The sequence below is a fragment of the Spodoptera frugiperda genome, chromosome 26 (assembly GCF_023101765.2).
Source record: "Spodoptera frugiperda isolate SF20-4 chromosome 26, AGI-APGP_CSIRO_Sfru_2.0, whole genome shotgun sequence".
Classification (NCBI taxonomy): domain Eukaryota; kingdom Metazoa; phylum Arthropoda; class Insecta; order Lepidoptera; family Noctuidae; genus Spodoptera; species Spodoptera frugiperda.
The window spans coordinates 7,456,326-7,477,531 of NC_064237.1; the positions used below are offsets into that span (position 1 = coordinate 7,456,326).

Sequence of the window (21,206 nt, forward strand, 5' to 3'; positions counted from 1 at the left end):
GGCAGTGGATCGCACGCGGCGCACATCGTCAAACTTCACCCGATTATTGATATTGTATCAATTTCATATTCCAACATTCCCGCTGCATAATGCATTTAAGTGAATCGTGCCCCGCTTGTATATAGCGCTATTGTTCGTTTAGATTCACTTATGGTGTTATTTTACTGTTCATATTTATGTATGCTAATGTTTCAAATTGCTTTTGTTTAACATTATTGATCAGCATTTTGTATAAAAGGTGGAAGTTCACAAAAGGTCAAGGTTCGGACAGAAAATATTAGCCAAAAATCATTATAAAAATGTCTGAACGAAACTTACATTATTTATCCACATCCCCACACCTCACATTGTTGTGTTTTTTACAAATGTAGATAAAATTAAATTATACACTCACATATAAGTCTTAAACTATGCTCGACTCTAACATATCAGGCGGTTTTAAGCACGATAAAAGGAATGTTTGTTTTATTACTTACTTACAACGAAGCGGCTATATGCTTTTCCGTTCATCTTTTTCAAAAGTTTCCACGTGCCCGTAGGATCATTTCGCGCGAGGAGCAGCTAAAATGTTGACTTTTCTATAATTCAATAGACATTGGCTACAATTACAGTGAGTCTGAGCGGCAGCCGGCGGGCGGCGAGCTCACGCCGCGCGCCGGCGAGGCGGCCACCGGCACTACATAATAATATTATTGTGCTGTATTGATTCCACTTAAGCATCTCACTTCAAAACAACCACATTTTATTAACCTATACGAAAACCAAATGAGCCCACACAAAAAGAGCTTCAAATAACCAGATAAACATCCAAAATGGATTTACGCAAAACTTTAGAGTTCCGAGAAGGCCCAAATTACAGACAAAGTCATTTGCGTCTGAAGGGAAAAGGTCGCGGGTATGGGTTCTTTTTAAGTAATAGAAAGGAATTATAAAGTCTGTTTAGAAAAAGGGTGTTAAGATACAGCAGTGAAAATAAACACGGTTTAAAATTGTTTCCGCTCCGTGAGTTGCTATGCGCCGAGAGGGAAGCTGGTAGTCGGTACGGACAAACAGAATAATTAATCTGTCATGAGGTGTCGTGCTCATTGAAGCTGGCGACAAGAACCACGGCCACTAATAAACTCATGCAAATATGAAAACAGGAATAAATTAAAAAGTAACGACCAACTCTCGACACTTTTGTCCTTTTCTCAAGTTATAGTCAGCATAGAGTCATTACAAAGTTCTGCGGAATATTACCTTCTTCAAGGGAAGTTCAGAATGGTCGATCACTGAGCAGTGCGAGAGGGAGCTATGTAGGTTGTATACCTTCTTCAATGATCGACCATTCTGACACAAGAAGACTCAGATCTAACAGCTGGGAAAAACAGTACATCACAGCGTGCTATTAAAGTCAAGGAAGCGCCGCAGGATATTTTAAGAGTCACCTATCTACGCTACAACTTCGGTTAGAATTAATCTTAGTTCAGTTGCTTCACGGAACTTTAACCTAGTCAAACCCAAAAGTAAATTATATTGTGATCCACTAGTTTTTACTATTTTCCTATAGTTAGAATACGTACGTAAACTATCAATGTACTAATAATGGATTCCTGGGATTATTTCCAGATTTTTATAAAAAAAGTCATACTCGTAACAAATTAATAAAACTATTTGTGGTTGCGCTACGCAGTGAGCCGGCGTATTATTTTCGCAATAAAAAAGTAAATTATTACACATATAAATGTCGTAGTTTGTAGATTAATAGTGGCTTTCCGCAAAGTTTCAGGTAAGCCGAAGTTTTTTATATGAGCCTCGATAAAGTCGATCTGTGAGTCTGCGTATGTGTGTTATTAGTTACTAGTTACGCAAATAAACTATTTTTATCTTTAGATATATGTTATTGTCGATATTTAACAACATTTTTGTCTTTTTTATCTTTTACTTAATCGAAATAAATTTACCAGAAGTATCAAAAAAATATTGACCAAATATATTTTTATGTTTATAATTCTAAAGTAATGCTACAAAAAACAACTCAACATCACGCGTTATCTCCCGAAGGGGTAAACAGAGACGTGGTGTACGGGCAGTTTTCGTCAGTTATGTTATTACTCCCGTGGGCTAAACTCCGACCACAAACTTTGAGTTGCTACTGAGAATTTACAAATGAAATGCCAAATTTTATTAACTGCTTGTTCTCTACTAATGCAATGCTGACTTTAGTCGTATATAGTTTGCAAGTACAACTAGAGCATAGGACCTCAGGTTCAATCCCCAGCTCGAGCAAAGTACATATTCATATTAGTATATTTTCAAAACTCATTTGCAGCGTTCGAAATGGTGACCTGTATCAGACGATAAACAAACAGCTTAATTATAATGTTATCGGCTTACTCACGTAACTCTAAATACTATTACAATAGTACTAATAAAAAGGGGAAAAATGAACACATAGGTAGTCAAAGTCAAAGTCAAAATTATTAATTTGAAATAGACCGGGAAGGCACTTTTGAACGTCAAAGCAAATATTACAATATAAATAAAACAAAATGTCTGTCTGTCGGTCAGTCCTATAGTGAAGCTATTTACTCGTTCCAAAGTGTAGATTCCTATGGAGAGGTAGATATAGACTATATAGATAAATGTGAAACATTTTCCTTATATCATATTATCAAAATACGTGTTAACGTAATGGACTCCGGCACTAAGGTTACTAAACACACACATATAAGCGTTCGATCATAAAATATGAAGTTGATTGTAACAGAGTAAGTAATAAAATAAAATTAATCTCGCAGTCAGCGTCTGGTCCATACAAATCGGATCGGAAGCGACTGTCGCCGGCTGTTTGAGCTTATTCAAGTAATCCCGTTGTTATAATACAAATACCAACTCAATTTGCTGCAGCTCTGCTTACATATAAATGCAGTTGTACTTACATTTCCAACGTAGTTTAAGCTAAACTTGTGTTTTTTTTAGTTTGCTTTTTTCTGAAGACAGAAAATGTGGAGGGTTTGAAAAAATGGGATTTATAGCTTTAGTTTTTGTTATTGCTGTGTTCAATTAGTAGGTAATTTGTCGTGTGATGTCGATATATTGGTCTCCGTTCCTCTTCCCGTGGGTGTAATAAAGAAACTGAGAGACTATACATTAGATAGATAACGGGCAACAGTGCTCTCTGATAACGTCCTGCCTGCCAAGCATGGGGATTATAGCACTCATAGTCTAGTCGAACCATGGACTATCACGAACTGCAACATAGTAAAGCCACAATTTTTATGAATAATAAAAAAATAGATTTTACACAGCACTACTAAAATCTTTATATCAACTTCACTAGTTAAGATGACAATACATTGTTTCGATGACTGCTATGCTTGACATAAACACGGTATAAAGAAGAATCAAAAGCGTATAATAATACATTATGCTCGAAAAGCGAAAAAACAATGTTACTATGCAATATGCAAACGAGATTAGAGTAATGCTTAATGACCACTCACACATACACAGTTGTAATCTAACACAGAACCATTTTCTATGTCCAGTGTAAAATGCTCTAGTATTAGATATTTAGGTACTAAGATTTCCCTAACGGTTTCGAAATAGAAAGACAAACATTGATTCCCAGTATTCTCGCTCTGCGCCCGATGTAACTTACAACTAAAATGTTTCAAAGTTTACCTAAAAATATCTGCTGAGAAATATACCTGTGTTCAAACTGTAGATGTGCAGCATAATATTGTATTGTTACTATTTTTATCACTTAGTCTGTGAGTTTGATTCATTGACTGATTGAAACTTCTCTATTGTACAGCATATAAAACACAAAGGACACACATTTAAAATTAATATTAAAATGTGTCTTATCACTAAAAAGCGATCTCTTATAGACCTTTGGATGTATAAGCAATGAAAGATAACATGGAGAAGGGTAGCCCGCGATGTACCTACTGATACCTATTTATACTGACATTGCTAATCTAATCTTTCGTTGTAATAAAACGAAGTTGCAATGTAACTTGCATTCCATATTCAAGCCAAGAATACGAAGTAACAGTTTAGAAAATTAAAACAATAATGTATGTCGAATCCAACTTATTTTCTACGAACATAACGGTCACAAGGCATGTAATTTCCATCCAGTACACGTAGCAAACTGCTCGTAACATAACACAAGTTTAATTCTTAAATAGGTACACACCTAATCCTATGCAGCGTAACGCGTAACGTTGGCTACAAATTCAAATAAAGACACATTAAAATAAATAATGTAGTTGAGGCGAGTTCAAACAACATTAGTCAGCCAGATGGGAGTGCGGTCCGTTCCTCCGCTAGTTTTCGTTTGCGCAATCAGGAAATTAAATAAAGTTCGCGACCTCATATCTGGCCAGACACTTAAAGAATAACTTTATGCAAAAGTCATTTAAAGAATTGAACTTTGAATTTAGTTGGTTGTACTAACTTTGGGCCGAGACTAATTTGTTTTTTATGTAAGTACACTAATAGTGTGTAACAAGATAGTTATTACATTTATTACCAAAGCCATTATTTGTTACCAACCGCGATTGGTGCAAATGTGGTTGGTGAAGCTATTTGATACTTTGACAAGTTGCCAGCTTGCCGACTAAGCACCCTCACAAGACCATACCGAGTTACTATCGACCACAATCACATAAGTAAAGCGATGTACTGGATTTCTGAATTTTCAAGCCCTATTCAACTTGTTTAATGTGGAACGTGATTTATATAGTTAAAAGCAGCGTTCAATGATGATTTATATATCGTTAAACATTCGTACTTTTTTTGCTCCATTTCCAAATTTCAATCGTTGCATTTTTTATTTTACTTTTCAACATGAACGTTTCGATTTGAAGCCTATAAATATTGGATGATCGACGGCCTATCTTCGTTGTAAGTTGCAATCGACTGGGGTTAACGGGTTCTTAATGGCACTCGTGTGCTCGTAGCCAGTGTCACCATTTGCACATGATGCAAATCCTATCGATCAGATGATTTAAATTATCATACATTATATCTTAAAGCAGGGCCATCCATTGTATCTAGCTTATGAATAAAACAGACAAATATTGTTCCTTCAAAAGCATCTTCGTTCTTTCATTGTATCATTACCGTTTAAAATGTATTATCATATTTACTTGTACCAGAATAAAGTTACCTATTACAATTTTCTCAACGTGTTATAACGTAACCCGCGTCAAGGTTTATTTATTCTTACCCACTTCACGTCAATTTTCACGTAATGGGAAAAATGAATGGCAGCTGTCTACTGGTAGACTCTGTTAAAATTTTCATAGAGATTTAAATATACTTTGTATCGTAAATCTAGTGCTGGTACGATTTTTAACATGGCAGTGCCATGCTTCGGCACGAATGGCTTAACTGAAGTGACAAGTCAACCACACAAAATCACAAGAAACCGTCGTGGAACTACATTAGTATATGTTTTTTATTTAATTGGTTGGTGAGGCTACACAAAATATCATCTTCAATCACCAAATCCCAAATCCTCAAAAGTATCGTAACGTAGTTGTATTGCGGGTGTCCATAGGCAGAATCGATTTCTTATCAGGTAATGCGTCTGCTCGTTTGCCGCCCTATTCCATAAAAAGAAACAATAGTATCACCACGTTTATGTGTACTGTGCACCGTTGCGCAGTACTCGTGCCTCTCTTAAGGAGCCATTAAGTGCCAGCGACGCGCTTACCTAGAGCTGTTAGCAGTTGAACTCCAGCTCGACCTTACAAGAACGAGCATAAATATAAATACAAAATATGTCTCAGGCTTTTTTATTTTCAAGCCATATTGCACTTTTTATTTCTTTTGTTATTATATTCTGTTTTATGAAAGGTTTTTTAGTTTTAAGGGTTACTTCTGTATAGAACCCAACTTCACGGCTTTTATTGTAAGGGAGGAAATTTTTTATATTATGAAACAAGTAAGGGGAGGTGAGTAATTATATTTTGCCCTTAAGCCAGGCAAAGAACAAAGAAAGAGTCGAACCTGACATAGTGGGCACGACACCCGAGCTTGCAACCCCTCGATTAACGAGACCTAGCCGACTATCTAAATTGCATTGTGTGAAAATCAATAAGTATTATTTTTCCCTTCTTGAAACATCCCGTAATTATCTTTAAAGGAGTACTAAGTAGGTAAGTAAGTTCGACGTTTACGAACTATCATTCCCAACTCAGTATTCGAGTCCTAAGTAAAAATCGATGAAGACAGATTCGTATCTTCAGTGATGCCGTACCTACCACATGAATTTCCCTATTCACATCTTATCTGTTATTCATTACATTAACGTAGGAATGAGAATGGAACGCAAGCCTGGAGAAAATGCCTTGAAAAAGCTTCATACACGCAGTAGCATTACTTTCAAGCCGCAGAATGTATTCAGAAGCACATTGTTCATATTTTTTTCGAATATTCCTTGTTTACTTAGTGTTTTAAATTTTAAAGCATTCGTTGTGGAATGTGAGTGCGGCACTCAGCGTAGAGAACTGAAGAGACTGGTAGTGGTTGTGCGAGGCAGGTCGGGCGAAGTCGCGGGTGGCCGGGGCGAGCGCGCCGCGTCCCTGCCGCCGCCGCCGCGGGCCCGTTAACGCCCATGTACACTTCCACAGCACTACTAGAACCCAGCCAGAAAGCTCGGAAACTGTGAAACTTGAAACAGTTCCCGTTCTTAAGCGTAACTGAACGCCTTATTTGCAGTAACGACCACACCACGCCACTCTGTATTTATGACGCTCCTCAGTCAGCCTGCTCTATCACATCAAGCATTTGTTTGTACTCTTGAATGTATATAAACAATCCACAATATTCTCCATATCCTCTGAAAGGCATTTTTCACTGTGCACAGTATTTTCTTGGCAAACGGAGTGATTACCTTGTCCTTAATAATTTATTTGAGCTTCTACCAAGTAACACAAAGGCCAGTCTTATCTCTTGAATAAAACATCGTTTCTTTAGAACTGAGAGCAAATCGCAATGGTAGGTTTTCTTTATACTGTTTTCAAGTTAACAAAAAGCTAATTCGAAGCATATGTGAACCTTAACCTTAACATAGGCGCTTACTCATTAAACGATATTCGGAAATCATAGATATATTATACTACGTAGGTATGTCTATATTTCTAAGAATACGATATAAATTTACATATTTTCTATAGCATATTATGTAAATACTGTAGGTATTTAAATACGTTTAACAGACGCAAAGATTAAAACGTCGTTTTGCCTTTTAAATTAATAAATTAATTTAAAAAAATATATATGTGTAAGTATGTCATTACTGCACACATTGCCTTGTCTTCATTATCTCTATTTTTAAATCCACATTTATAAACCGTTCGCGTACCCTTTCGTTCATAATTTAATAATAGTGAGGTCAAAAGCAGCAATAAATTTGCCAAAACCTCAACTATCTGCGTCGAGCAATCTCTTAGCAAATCCTTTATCACAGTGAAACAAACAGACTAGCAGAGTTGATTTCATGTTTCATTTTTCCAATTCCCGAGCGGAGTGTAATATAGACTGAACAGAGCCAACACTTCGTTACAAAATAAAACATCAAAACAGTTTAATTAAAAATGTTTTCGAAGGTAACATGTGCAAAGTATATGTTTAATTACAATAACATAATGAAAGAGTGAGGCAATATTTGACGGTTATTTAATGAAAAAACAAGCGCGATATAAATTTACGTTCAAGCATCGTCCATGTGCGGCGAGTTTGAGTGCAATATTGCCAATATAATTTGTCCCGCGTGTTTCGGCGTGGAACCACTTTCGTATAACAGTATAAGTATTTATTTGCTATTCGTCTTGTATTCCAAAGTAGCATGGTTGCAGTTGCCAACTCGGTTACCGCTTGCATAATTTTGCTTGAGAAATTGTAAAGACGGACGGCAAAATTGAAACGTGGCCTGTATCTTCCTTTGTTATATCGCTGCACAGTACCGTTACACTGTCATATTTCTTAAGTAATATCATGTCTGGTGTACCTTGAAGCGAACATAAATTTTGAATAAACAAGTTGCAGTGCTTTTAGCAGACAAGCATCGAGATAAAATAAGTTGGATACTAATTTTGTTGAATATTGTTGAGAACAATTTATGCAGTCTGCTTCGTATAGTATATTTGCATAGTACAGAATATTCTTTTTAATTAATTTAATTAATGCTACTGTAGGCGTTGGAGTTAACGATAATAGTTCGTAATTATTCACAATCGGACACGGGTTCCGTCCGAACAAGCCTTAAATAGCTTTTATAAAAGATTCAGACCAGAAAGAGCAGCCTACATTTGTACCTAACAATTTAGTGCCGTGTAAACCTTTCTTCAGAGACTTTTGTCTCGAGGACACAAAATCGATGGACAGTAGACCTAAATATCACATGACTCGTGTTTTACGAGTATCGAAGTATCTCCCGTACAAAATAAATACGTCCGTTTGAGTTATAAAAAGACAAAGGTAGGAACGGCGATCACGTATCCAAGCCCGTTTATCCCAAGCCACTAGCACGTATAAATCTCTTTATGCGAAAACAAGTTTTGTGACTTTACAATGTTTTATCCTGACATTAAACTGTAAGTTTTTGGACGTGCATACACGAAACGTATGTGCAAACCCCTCGGGAATGTATCGGAACAATGGTTGCACTTTACAAATACTATACTTTTTGTTAAGACGTGTAAACATTGTATGTTAAAAGATTCAGAGGATGCCTCCAGCGTTATCTGTTTACTACGCTTTGTACTTGTGTATTCTGTATCTTTTGAGCTCAGTGCTATAGTACTGCGCAAAAATAACCGAATCTCAACGACCAACGAAATATATTCAATAGATCGGAACTAGAGCGATAGATAAATGACGTTCCAGCGCCTAAACCCGACAACGGATTTTTGTGAAATTTGAATTTTTGATGAGCACACGGAATGGAATAAACCCTGTTGTGGATTTTAAAATTCTCGTCTTTACATCAAACATAATTTCTCTTATTTTATTTATGTCGTCGCCATTTTTTTGTCAGTAAGTAAACTAATAGTTTTAATTCAAATAGTACTCGAAATATGACCTAATCTACCTGTTCAAGTAATTAATTTTACATGTCTACCGCAATACAGATAAACAATTATGCCTGATTAGGGTACGGAATGTGATTTTAAAACGGGCAGGTTGACGCGTTTCAATGTTCCAAAAAGCCACCGAAAAATGTTTCATAGTAAATGTTTTCTCATTGTTGTATCCACGAAACAGTAAGGGATACGGAACGTAAATAATAAACACGTGTGCAAATGTTGTTTTTATGGAACAATTTTAGGCTAGGAATACACGTATTTTATGCCTCTTATTGTCTGTTACGATTAGTTGAATGTATTTAATCAACGTCGTTGTATTGCTTGGATTTTTCTTATACACATAGTACTTTTAAGGACACAGTAGACGGTACAGGAATGCTTTAGTTCTAAACATTGGATTAAACCAAACATATAAAGCTGGACCAATCTCTATTTAATAGATTTTCAACTTAATTACACAACAATACAGTTGAAAACTGGTCTTTAGGTAGAAATGTACCTACGTGCGTGTATTCGAAGCTTAATGGTGGAACACAGACGACGCGCGGTGTGGTGCGGGTCTCGGCTTAGACGAGTTTGTGCGGGACACTGCGCGTTGCCCGAGGGCAATCACTGCAGTCCGCCGACTACCAGTGAATATTTTACGTCAAACCACCACCCTTATCCAATACAAACCAATGTAATTACCCCGACATAGCCCGATTGTAGCGCAGCTCTAAATTTCCCTACCTTTTATTTTTCATTTTAACTCTTCCACTTGATTGGATTTGAGTAATTAAAACGAATTTCATGCAATTCATACTCGAATTGTAGTTGGAGCTAAAGCAAATACACATACGAGCAAAAATACGTTTTTTTAACAGGTAATATTAGCCATACCACTCCAAATGAATCCGTAACATCAACTTGAATTGAACTATTATAATTATAACAAGCTACCCATAAAACTACTTTAAATAATTTCTCTGCGTGGAAACCTGATTGAATTTCGCGATGAGAGCAGCTGATAGATTTCGCATGGACAGTAGTAATATAGATATAGAGACGTCGCGCCGTAGCGTCGCGGCTTGCGGTCCGAGAGCTCACAAACCGGGCACATACACCCCCGGGGATTCTCAGCTCTGCCCCAACATACTAACAAAGTATCGACTACTTCGCCTTTTATTAAAGCAATTACGTTTATTTTCCGTCCAACGCTGAAACTTATTTCCCTCGATCCTTGTACAAACTACATTACAAACGTCGTATTTATTCAACGCTCGCTATTGTAGCAAAGATTCTTTATTCTCGAAACTCAAAGCAAAGCCGCCACAAGCCGCGTGAAGCGAATGCTAGTTTAAAGATTGGAATGGAGCATTAAGTTGTAAAAGATACCTCCGGCACTCGCCGCCGCCCGCCGCCGGCCGCTGTGGTAGCCCATTTGGCTCAATGCGCTTGTACCACTTGTGTGTCATTATGTGTCAGAGAAAACACTCGTGTTGATTATTTTCTTTCACACTTTTTGATTTTAATAATATTTTACTTCACAAAATCAGGGACAAAATGAATATTTTCTTACCTTGCAATACACCGTTTTATTAATTGAATAGTAATAAAAATAACACCTAATTAATCACAGCCCATTCATTTGCTGACGACAACAGTGGAAAATTGATAATAAAGTAGGCACGGCATCGTAAAATACGGCGTAATTGTCGATATCCACCCCAATGATTTATCAATATCGCACGTACCAGAACAACTACGAAAATCCGATAAGTGTGGATTGGACACGCATTAAACGGAGGTTCCGCAGTTAGGGTTTAAATCTATATTACTGTAAGCACCCATCGCCTATTCAATACCACTGAAACTCATAGTCAAATCGCTTTCAACTTTAATACCCTATTGATGACTCCTTATCGTTGAAAGCAAGTACTTGTAATTTCAAATAATTTAATTAGGCTATTAACAAAAATAACAGGCTCTATTGAATTCAATCAGACTGTTATTGAATGAAAACCAATTATTTTTCTGGACGACTGACCTCACTTAACTCACCAACTTTTTTTTTCTTTACATTGCGTTTAACAATGACTTACAAGTAATTAGCACGGGTTCTCCTCTCTTAAAAGCTACCATTTAGTTCTATAACCTGAATACGTTAACTAGAAACCTCTTTCGTACTAAAAATTGAGTAAAAATATATTTAATTTAATTTTAAACCGTTGCGCAGCGGAATCCAAAAATTCCGAATAATAATAAATCGCTTTTATGATTATTGAATATTCGTTTACTTGTTTTTTAAAATAGCTTTTGATTTTATCCAATTAATGACAGGCTTTTATCGAAATATTGTGAATTTATTAAGATAGGTACCTAGGTAAGTGGATTCAGTTGCCTTATCTCGCTGGAAATGCTACAGTGCTGATCTCAAAGATGTCGTAGAATTTTTCAGCTCGTGTCAAGAAGGCAAGCATCTTTTATACTTTGTAATAAACATCTTGAGAATCAACCAAAGTTTTATGTTGTTGTATTATATTACCTATGTAATCCGACATCAATATCTACATACTTAGCGTATTGCTTTCTTTTTTCTTTAATTATGTTATTAATCCTAAATAATAGAGACTTACCGGAGCTCCGGCTCGAAAAGCAGGAACGGGGTGGTTTTTAGACAGTAAGGGTCTGACACTGTCTCTCGCCTCACCCAAGGTGGGAGAGGTCATTGGATGATTTTCCCCCTTAAAATAATAATAATAGACAGTGAACAATTCTAGACTTGAAAAAAATGCCATTAATAATAAAGAGTGAATAAGACCACCTGAAAAAATGCCTTTGTCTCGTTCGTGTTCAGCTCGCTTACAATCACAATATTTACATTTTATTATCTACTATCTACATTCTAATAAAAGTAAATCTCTTCAATCAATCCCAGTTAAAGATGTGGGCGAGTAGTGAATGAATCTACCTTCTATACTTATATTTAAAAAAAACATTTACTATTATTATTATTGCATACCTACGCATGTTTAACCTAAGTGAATTGTAACTTGATCTTGTTATGTCTATTTATACAATATGACCCCTGCCCTGGTTCGATTCGATCCCAAAGCATTATTGGGTTATATGTGGGTGTATACACTAAGCAGATAAAATGTACCTAATAAAACCACTCCCTTCTCTTCCTGCGGGTCACTTTGACAGAGACCAAACGTCACGCCTTTTATCCCCGAAAATGTAGGCCATGTAATGTACCCATTGTACCACTTTTCACCATTTGTGTTATAAGTCCCATGTAATAAGGGGTGAGCCTATTGCCATATACCGGACACAATTCGAGAGCGATACGATAACGAAAGCGCTAAGCGAAAGATTAATTTGTGAGAACGCTACATTATTTTATCCCTATAATCAAAGACCGAAGGAATCTCATGTAGGTAGCTAAATGCCAAATACGAGCACCTAGCGTGCACGACAACTAACCTGTCATGTATCTACACTCCCACATTGAATGATATAAATACCAACATACGTAATTAAACATACGGCTCAGCCAGGATGCCCGAGGTACCAACATAAAAGGAAGGCAATTTTCCCGTAATACATGTCACACACACTCACTTCGTAGAGTTATTTGTCTGACAGTTAATTGGATACCCAAATACATTTATAATCAGTGCCAAATCGTCGAAAGATCTGTTTACTGTACAGAAATGTAGGCTTATTCGAGTAATTCGTACATAACATTATCGCAATGTCTTTTGTGAAACAAGTGGAAACGTGTGTGTGGTTAAAAGCAAATTAGCCTTCTGATTGTTCCTAATAGTTAAACGCTTAATACTTGCATAATACTTATCTTCAAAAAACAATATCATCAATAAAAAATACGAAAACCAAATTAATTTTAGGTACCTCCTTGTGTTAAATATTACAGGAGAGTGTGAGTAATAACACGATTCATAATATTTTTCGCCATCAATCATACGCAAAACCAATATTTCAAGCAAAAGTAATGTTGATGCAAATATTTTTGTTACACAAAGCTGAAAAGGTATACACAAGAAGGTGTGCCCTAATGTACGAATCTTTTGCTATGTATTCGTACCACAAACGTTCTTAAATAAATAGTACCCTCGAACAAGACTGTAACTACGCAATAGCAAATAGAGCCCCGGGATATGAAGTCGAAGGGGCTGCCCTTTCCCAGCGCCCACTGAACTCCGACTACGCAACATTTCCATAAAAAAAAAAAACCTTTTGTCACCAATGTTTCAGGTAAAAAAATGCTCAGACTGAAATCCTTCTTTTTGTTCTACAATCAATAATTTCACAGTCACAAGAAAGCCTGTAAAACATTAATGACTTTAAAATTAAATTTTTTTTCGACCAACAATAATATAAAATTCATGGCCTACGTTACGTTTATTTCTCGTCGTAAATCCTTTAAAGTTTAATAAATCAAAATGCTAGGTGACGAAAACCGCATTGCATTGGATTCTTACCGAAGGTTCAGGTCCCAGAGGACTAAATAAAACAGATGTTACCTTGCCTATGACTACACGAGTCTGACACTTTTACGAGCGTAACTTTATATAAAATCTGATGTGTATCATTTATGTACGTGACCTATTTATTTAGGTACTAGCATAAGGTATGTAGTTAGTAGATATAGTGTCGCCGATGCGAAGTTAAAGTCAAGGCTGTTTGCACTCAAACGTACTTTAGCCCTTAGATGTTCCCGAACATATATTTCGTTGTAAAAACATTAAAAACTTATTTTCAGTTATATCGTTAGAGGTCCATGAAAAAGCAAAAGTTTGTATGTAACGTAGTGTACAAACTTTATTCGTTTGCAGTTTGTGAGTTTCGCAATGAGAACATTATTATTTCGGTCCCTATTAAACCGACTTTCCTCCTATTAATGAAGCCATTATAAGACTTCCTGCCTTTTCCATCAAGTGGACCGCGCTCTTAGCAGTGCCGCTATATAATATTACAAACAACGATATAGCTATACATTTATCTAGTAATGTATCGTGAAATCCATCCTACATTCAAAACAAAAAGGTATAGGTTAGGTTAGTACTATTGTAGATAGTCTCATATGGGCTTCTTGCCATTTTTCAACACAGAAAGATCTTCAAAACTATTAAAAATTATGTTACGGTATTCCACTCAACAATAACTATTTCGCTTTAAACAGTACCGAACAGATTCTAGAACAAGTACCTAGTAAGTTTACCATGCATTCTAAATTGCTAATAGGTTATCAACTATTCATGTTTCACCAATAGGTACAACATGCAGCACCTACATGCATAATGAACGATCTCGATAGCGGCATCCATTACAGACCTCGGACATAACCTACAGCTTTTATAGTGAACTGGCTTTATCCCGTGATTTTGTCTGCATACCTTACGCCCGAATACTCAAACGCTACTCAATTTTAAGTTGTATTTAAATATCGTGCTATCTCTGTCATTTTATAAAGAATTGATAGTGACAGAACTACTTACATTTGAGAGCGTCTTAAAATTGAGTAGCGTTTGAGTATTCGGGCATTAGTTCCTAAAAGTAGCGTACAATTTGTCAAGTTCTTTTTTATTAGCTGTAAGTAGTTTAATAGCTATGGGTTTTTGTAGTTTCGTTAAGGTGTTTTTGCAACAATCGCATACCATGGTAATTATTCTGATGATGTTGAAGAAATGTTCGGCCCCATTGGGACCCACAATCCAAATCAACCTCGTCAGCAGTAGCTGACCTGAGGATTATGGCTCTCGGGTTCAATTCCCTCGCCAAAAAATAACAATTGTTTGGCCTACCGCTACCGCTGTAGAGGAAAATTTTATTTGTAAACATATGGTATTTCAACAATGTTTATTTTAGTAAGTATTATTGTACAAACCGAATAGTATCGATTGCTAGAGGCTTGAGGTTAGGCAGACAGGATTGGAATATAACTACAAGCTAAGGGATAGCCGATCGCAGTTTAAAATATTCATGTTATAATAAATTGTTTTCTCGCTCATCCTACTCGCAAATACACAACAGTAATTCACACTATTCCCATGTTAGTCCTCATGTACAGTCTGCCAAGTCATGAATGGAAATCACCTAGTTCTATAAAAAATATTCAGGTACTTATTGAGCTGTCTCATATCAGCAAAGAGGTAAACTGTCATCTTCTTTACAGACGACGCGTCTCTTCTTTGTAAATATCTCTTTGAAACTTGCTAATGATGCTAACGTTGGACGGGTAAACCGCAGATAACAGTTAGGTGTTAGACCGTAACTTTTTAGGATAGCTATTGTGCATAATTACTAACAGGCGGCCGCTTACGGTAATGAACCATTTCCTGCAATTAGGTAACTCTAACCACTCGACTAGGATATCTACAGATTGTCACATTTTATGTTTATCTTGTTGAGATTTTATACATTTATTCATTACACCACATAAGTAAAGTACAATCGTGTTTAAAAGCTTACTTTCTTCATTTTGTAACTCCTTTCAGTGCACTAGGCTCTTTATCCCATAAAAAGGTAAAATATTTGCTCATTCCTAGCAAATACAGCGAAAGATTTGACCACAAATGCATTTTCTTGCTCACAGGTGTTATGTTTTGGATGTTTGCCAGAAACTGAAAGCAATATCGCACCTCTTTAATTGTACTGTGAAACGCAATTTTACAAAGCGCCGTCTAAACTGTTTCTTTCGATGTCAGTTGGTAATAAATAGTTTAGAATATCCTGCATTTGTGTGGATACCTGTGGACACCTATGTACTGTGCCTATATGCGACAGGCACCTATATCGTAAAGAATGTTTTAAAATGTTAACGCTTATATTTTTACATGTAGGTACGAATATGTTATGACACGTCGCTCTACGATAAAATAAACACCCAGTTTTTTACTCTTGATATCGCCTACCCTGTTCTATTGAACACCAGTAATTCCCCCTAAATTACGGCTCTCGAAAAAGAAAATGTTGTTTGCAGATGACATGAATACATTCATTCACAGATGGATATTGCCGCTCACCCTTCTCGCAGTACGCAATTACGTCCTTTAGCGCCCTTTGGTGACCTTTCATAACACCACGGTAAGTGATGATGCAGACCTATTCAATCCCGAGATTCACAGTTTGAAGCTTCGAGACAATTTTAAATAAAGCAGGATGATTCTAGATTTCCCTTAGAATTCTAATCGGGGGTTCTGAATGTATTCTATAAATGTCGATGGGTAATTCCTTTCTGACTTTCTTCGGGATTTGTGTGTGTCAGGTACAGATGTTTGCTGGTCTTTGAAACATCTTTTTTTTTCTTAAAATGTTTGTAATATTTTGTGTTAAGATGAATCAAAATTGATATTGATAAACCTGCCTCGCTATGTGTTATCTGGCAATGCACTTGCTAATGAACCTTTAATCACGACGTAGCCTGGCGGTAGGCCAGGAAACATTCACTTACGTAGGTGACTACATTTAGTTAATTGACTTGTCTACAAAGTAATTTATGTCGTAACATAATTTTATTTTTAGAACGCGATTAAATTAATTAGTCCTATTTTGGAATCTTATTTACCTACATATGTACCTACTTACGTAAATTTTTAGTCTTGCAAATCTTTCGTCTAGTGGTCCAGAGGGACCTATGCATATAAGACCGTTATCAGTAGGTAATAATTGTCTCTTTTTATTGCCATTAAAAACGTTGCAGGGTGTCTATAAAAAGGTACGTTTTATAATTTATGTTTTTTGATGATATCAGTATACGATATCATTCTAAGTATATGATATAAGGTTAAATGTACCAAAAGACTACTATTTATTACATTAAAAGAGTAATAATTTAATTATATAGAAAAGTATAAAAAGCTAGCCGTTTTTCTCGCGATTTGTGGTTTTTTTTAAAATATGCAGCTTTTTATTGGAGAAAGACAACATCAAGACAGTAGCAAATAGTCGGTGTAAAACAAAAACATAAATGTTTTCTTGTATTTCCTCTTAAAGATAGTACTTAATTTTTCAACGAAAGCATTCTATAATTTCTATTCAATTTCCGAATGAACAAATTGACGTCAAAAGTCATTGTCATTTTTGTTGACAACTGACAGTTGACAAGTACTTGACGCATGTGTAAAAAGTGAGGTTATATTGTACATGTGAATTTAACCGGAGGTGGCCGTGTTGTTGATATTATCAACATTGGTTTTTATCCATTAAATTTAGTGCCTTCGTTTATTATAAAAAATGGTATCAGTAAAACCTAAAGTGCCGCTAAAGGCAAAGAATAAGAAAGACAATAAGCCTGTTAAAATTGAGAAGCAAAATAAAAAAGCGAAGCCGCAAAAACCAAAACCAAAACTTACTCCACCATCACCGAAAGAAACAAAAATTGTGAAACAAGTTAAGGAGGAAATTAAAAAAGAAGATGCATCGAAGAAGAAGGCTAAATACGTGATGCCTACAGCGACTATCACAGACGATTTAGTTAACTCTTGTTTGACTGCTTTGCTTGATGTTATTGTCCCCAACGATAGACAGAAAAACAAAATCTTCGAAGACGAGAAACCAATATTCGCTGAAATCCACTGTATGAAAATACAGAACACTAAAGGAAATGTAAGATTGTAAGTAAAAGAAATTCTACATTGAATTTGTATTGTCACACTATTTCATAACATTATTGTAATACTATTATTATTTATCATTTCCAGTGTACTACCACATAGCACCGTTGCTTCTACTGGCGAAGTGTGCTTAGTTACCCCAGATATCAAGAAAGGAAGAAAACATGACCATGAACCCACTATTGACCGCTGGGAAGAAATCTTAAGGAAGGAAGGTGTTACTGGGGTAGGTGTTTCAAACACAATATCTAACAGTATGTAAACAACTGTACTAAGTAACTTTTTCTGACACTGTATTACTACTATTTCAGGTCAAAACAGTATTACCAGTGAGACAGCTAAAGGTGGAGTATGACCAATTTGAGCTGAAACGCAGACTGTTAACTCAACATGACTTCATAATGGTAGACACTAGAGTACTCAACCATGTCTCACACATTTTGGGAAAGATGTTCTTCAAAAAACATAATATGTTGGTCCCTGTTAGAATTAATGAAGAGAAAAACTTAAAGAAAAGTATTGACATTGGTCTTAGGACAGCTATTTTACGTCTAAGTGAAGGAGAGACTTCAACAATCACTGTAGGTCACACGGCTATGCCTAAAGAGAAACTAAAAGAAAACATCATTGCTTTAGTCCACCAGCTACAAACTAAATTCCCTGGTGGAGAAGCCAACATTAGGGCCATATCTTTGAAGTTGCCACTATCAGTGTCACTTCCTCTATACCTCACCTTACGTAAGTACCAGGATTTTTAAACAAGTTATTTAACTAATAACCTTAATGCTAGTATTATAAAGTATGTTTTTCATTTTCTAGGGCCATCTAGCACAATCAAACCACCAAGACTAACTCAAAAGAGACCTAAGCACTACACTGTGTTGGAAGATGAACTATCAACAATGCCTGGCAAGGTTGTCAGGGTAGCTCCTGATGGTACTGTCAAGCTGAAGAATCTTAAACAGGCTCCCAAGACCAGGTAATCAATAGTTTTTGTTAATATAAATATCATAGCTTGAATAGAAATTAACTTTTGTTTTTGTGTGTATGTAGAAAAATCCATGCTGTGTACTTTCCATACTTGTTAAATATTTCCTTACAATTTGAAGAAAGACCTTAAGACAATAAAAATATGTAATACCTAATATTTTGCATAACTTGCATTGGTTTAGCTTAAACACTTTAGATAGATACCTAGGGATACTTTTAAATGTTAATATTTATATGTATTATAATTTTTACAGCAAAAACAAGAAAGTAGTGGAAAGAGAGGTTGATGATGAGGAGGAAGAGGAATTAGAGGATGAAGACGACAGTGAGGAATTAGAAGAATCAGAAACAAATGATGAATAGTTAAATATAAATCTTTATTCACATTTTACAGGCTTGTAAAAAATCATGTCTTCATTGAATAAATGAGATTTAAACATATTATATAGAATATTTTTTCTTATGCAGCTGTGTTATCAAAGTTTATGGAAGATGCATTTATAGACCTCCTTATTGGCCATACTTTTTTGAATTTCTTAAAGTTCTTAAGAGAGGTATTGTGGACAGTACTACTAATATCAGTCTCAATTAGTGATTCTCGCTTTACAATCAAATTATTACAAGCAGTTACTATGGTGCAACATAAATCCAGTTTATTCATTTGTTCTTCCAATTCTTCAGACTTTTCTTTCTTCAATGTAGGTAATGCATTGGAATTAAGCTCCATCAACTCTTTTAGTTTAGACCCTCTCATTGCTGATATCTCATCTGTTGTAAGTGGCTGGACCTTAGGAACATTCTGTTTTTCATCAACTGCTTCATCAGAATTATTTTTCTTTTTGTTAAAGTTAAAAATGCTAAAGTTTTGTTTGGATGTATTATTAGTGTCAGTCTTGTCAATAGTAACCTGACTATTTGGAACCACACTTTGAACAAAGTTGAACAGATTTTCATCTTCATTATTGTCATCCATTTTCCTCTTCTGTGGTCTTGCGAGATTGAGTTTCTTAACTTTATTTCCTGCTGTATTGTTAGTGGAGCCAGTTTTCACAAAATTAAATATATCACTACTGTCATTATCGGATGTTTCTGGTGGGTTTTGTAACACTTCACTGTTATTTTCTTTATCCATAGCCACCTTTTTTGTGGGGTTCACTGACTTATCATCATCTGACAGTCTTCTTTTAACGCTTTCAGTTTTTATATTGGCTACCAAGCAAGATGTAGCTAGCTTCTTGTTTGCATTTGCTTGCCCTTCAGTTGTGACCTCATTGAATTTTCTCTTATGAGAATGTCCATTTGCATGGTCTTCAGACATCAAACTCTCATCTATCACAACATTTTCATTTTTCTGTTCAGACGCAGAGTCTTGGGATTCAGGGGCCAACACTTTTGTGTTTTTGGCAGGTGCTGATGTTTGCTTCACTACTTCTGATGTGAAGCTGAAGTTAGGATTACAATATTTGTTCAATGAACAATATAATATAGCTAGACCGATCTCTGCATCAGCCACAACTCTTTTACCTTTATTTTTTAATTGGGCAACAATGTCATTGATTGTTTTCTTCTGTGATTGAGTTTCCTGACTGGCACCAGTGGCAATATACTGAATTACAATCACATCTTCAGCACATAGCATTGAGGTTGTCATTCTGGATTCACTCAATAGCATTGGAGTGGCACCACTTTTAATCAACACAGTTTTATACATCTCATGCTGTCTTTTTGAGAAAAATACAAACTTCTTTCCCTTAAACAAAGCCTTGCGCCGAGAATCTGGCAGGAATGAGACAACCTCTTTGTTGAGTGTAGATTCCACTATGTTTGGTAGGTACTCAGTTGGATCTGGCAAAGCCTTGAAACTTGCTACATTCTCAAGACACTTGTTCCAAAAATCAACAGTGACAATATCAGATCCTTGCACCAATGCTAGCACAACTTTGATAGTCAATGTAATAGCAGGCATAGTTAAGTATTTGCAAGTGTCATCCCAATCTCCCTTCAAAATGCCATCAATTTTAGATATAGTCAGTTTTAAATTCTGAAGATTTTCTCCTTTCAATGTTGAAGTACATGTTACAAGATCTATAACTTTAACTTTCCATACACTGAATAATTTGCCGAACTTTACAACATCATTCTCCTGTAATTTTATTTTTACATTATGTTCGGCTTTGTTGGAATTGACAAAAGTTCCGTATCTAGAACCTAAATCTTGCAAAAACAATTCGTTATCAATTACGGTCAGCATTACATGCCGTCTACTTAATGAAGCATCATCAGGGATAGCAAAGTTACATGCTTGGTTATCAACATTTCTTCCTACGACTGTTTGATTAGATGAAACAATATAAATGACTCGATTATCATGTTCTGCTGTCAAACACCACATATTTATTAATTACTTTTTAAACAAGATCAAAATATGAAATTAAACAAACTGATGTGATTTACGATAACACCAACTTTGTTGTTGACATTTAGGTGACAATGACAGGTACGGCACAGACTA

At 35.8% G+C, this 21,206-nt stretch overlaps 2 protein-coding genes across 2 annotated transcripts; one reads left to right on the forward strand and one right to left on the reverse strand.

Annotated features, from left to right (window-relative positions):
- Window positions 1–17,215: 17,215 nt before the first annotated feature.
- Window positions 17,216–19,135, forward strand: LOC118264528 (ribosomal L1 domain-containing protein 1-like). The gene is made up of 5 exons (XM_035577058.2): window positions 17,216–17,704; window positions 17,792–17,930; window positions 18,016–18,442; window positions 18,524–18,683; window positions 18,949–19,135. Exons 1-5 carry the CDS (start codon window positions 17,325–17,327, stop codon window positions 19,055–19,057), a joined length of 1,215 nt encoding a protein of 404 aa, XP_035432951.2. The 5' UTR covers window positions 17,216–17,324; the 3' UTR covers window positions 19,058–19,135.
- Window positions 19,051–21,194, reverse strand: LOC118264526 (nibrin). Its single transcript, XM_035577055.2, has one exon. It carries the CDS (start codon window positions 21,084–21,086, stop codon window positions 19,155–19,157), a length of 1,932 nt encoding a protein of 643 aa, XP_035432948.2. The 5' UTR covers window positions 21,087–21,194; the 3' UTR covers window positions 19,051–19,154.
- Between the last annotated feature and the right edge of the window lie 12 nt (window positions 21,195–21,206).

Excerpts from the sequence above, each read along its gene's own strand:
- LOC118264528 (XM_035577058.2), top strand. The coding sequence starts at position 17,325 with ATGGTATCAGTAAAACCTAAAGTGCCGCTAAAGGCAAAGAATAAGAAA. Across the intron at positions 17,705-17,791 it reads ACTAAAGGAAATGTAAGATT|TGTACTACCACATAGCACCG; the intron begins GTAAGTAAAAGA and ends TATCATTTCCAG. Across the intron at positions 18,443-18,523 it reads TCCTCTATACCTCACCTTAC|GGCCATCTAGCACAATCAAA; the intron begins GTAAGTACCAGG and ends TTCATTTTCTAG.
- LOC118264526 (XM_035577055.2), bottom strand. The coding sequence starts at position 21,086 with ATGTGGTGTTTGACAGCAGAACATGATAATCGAGTCATTTATATTGTT.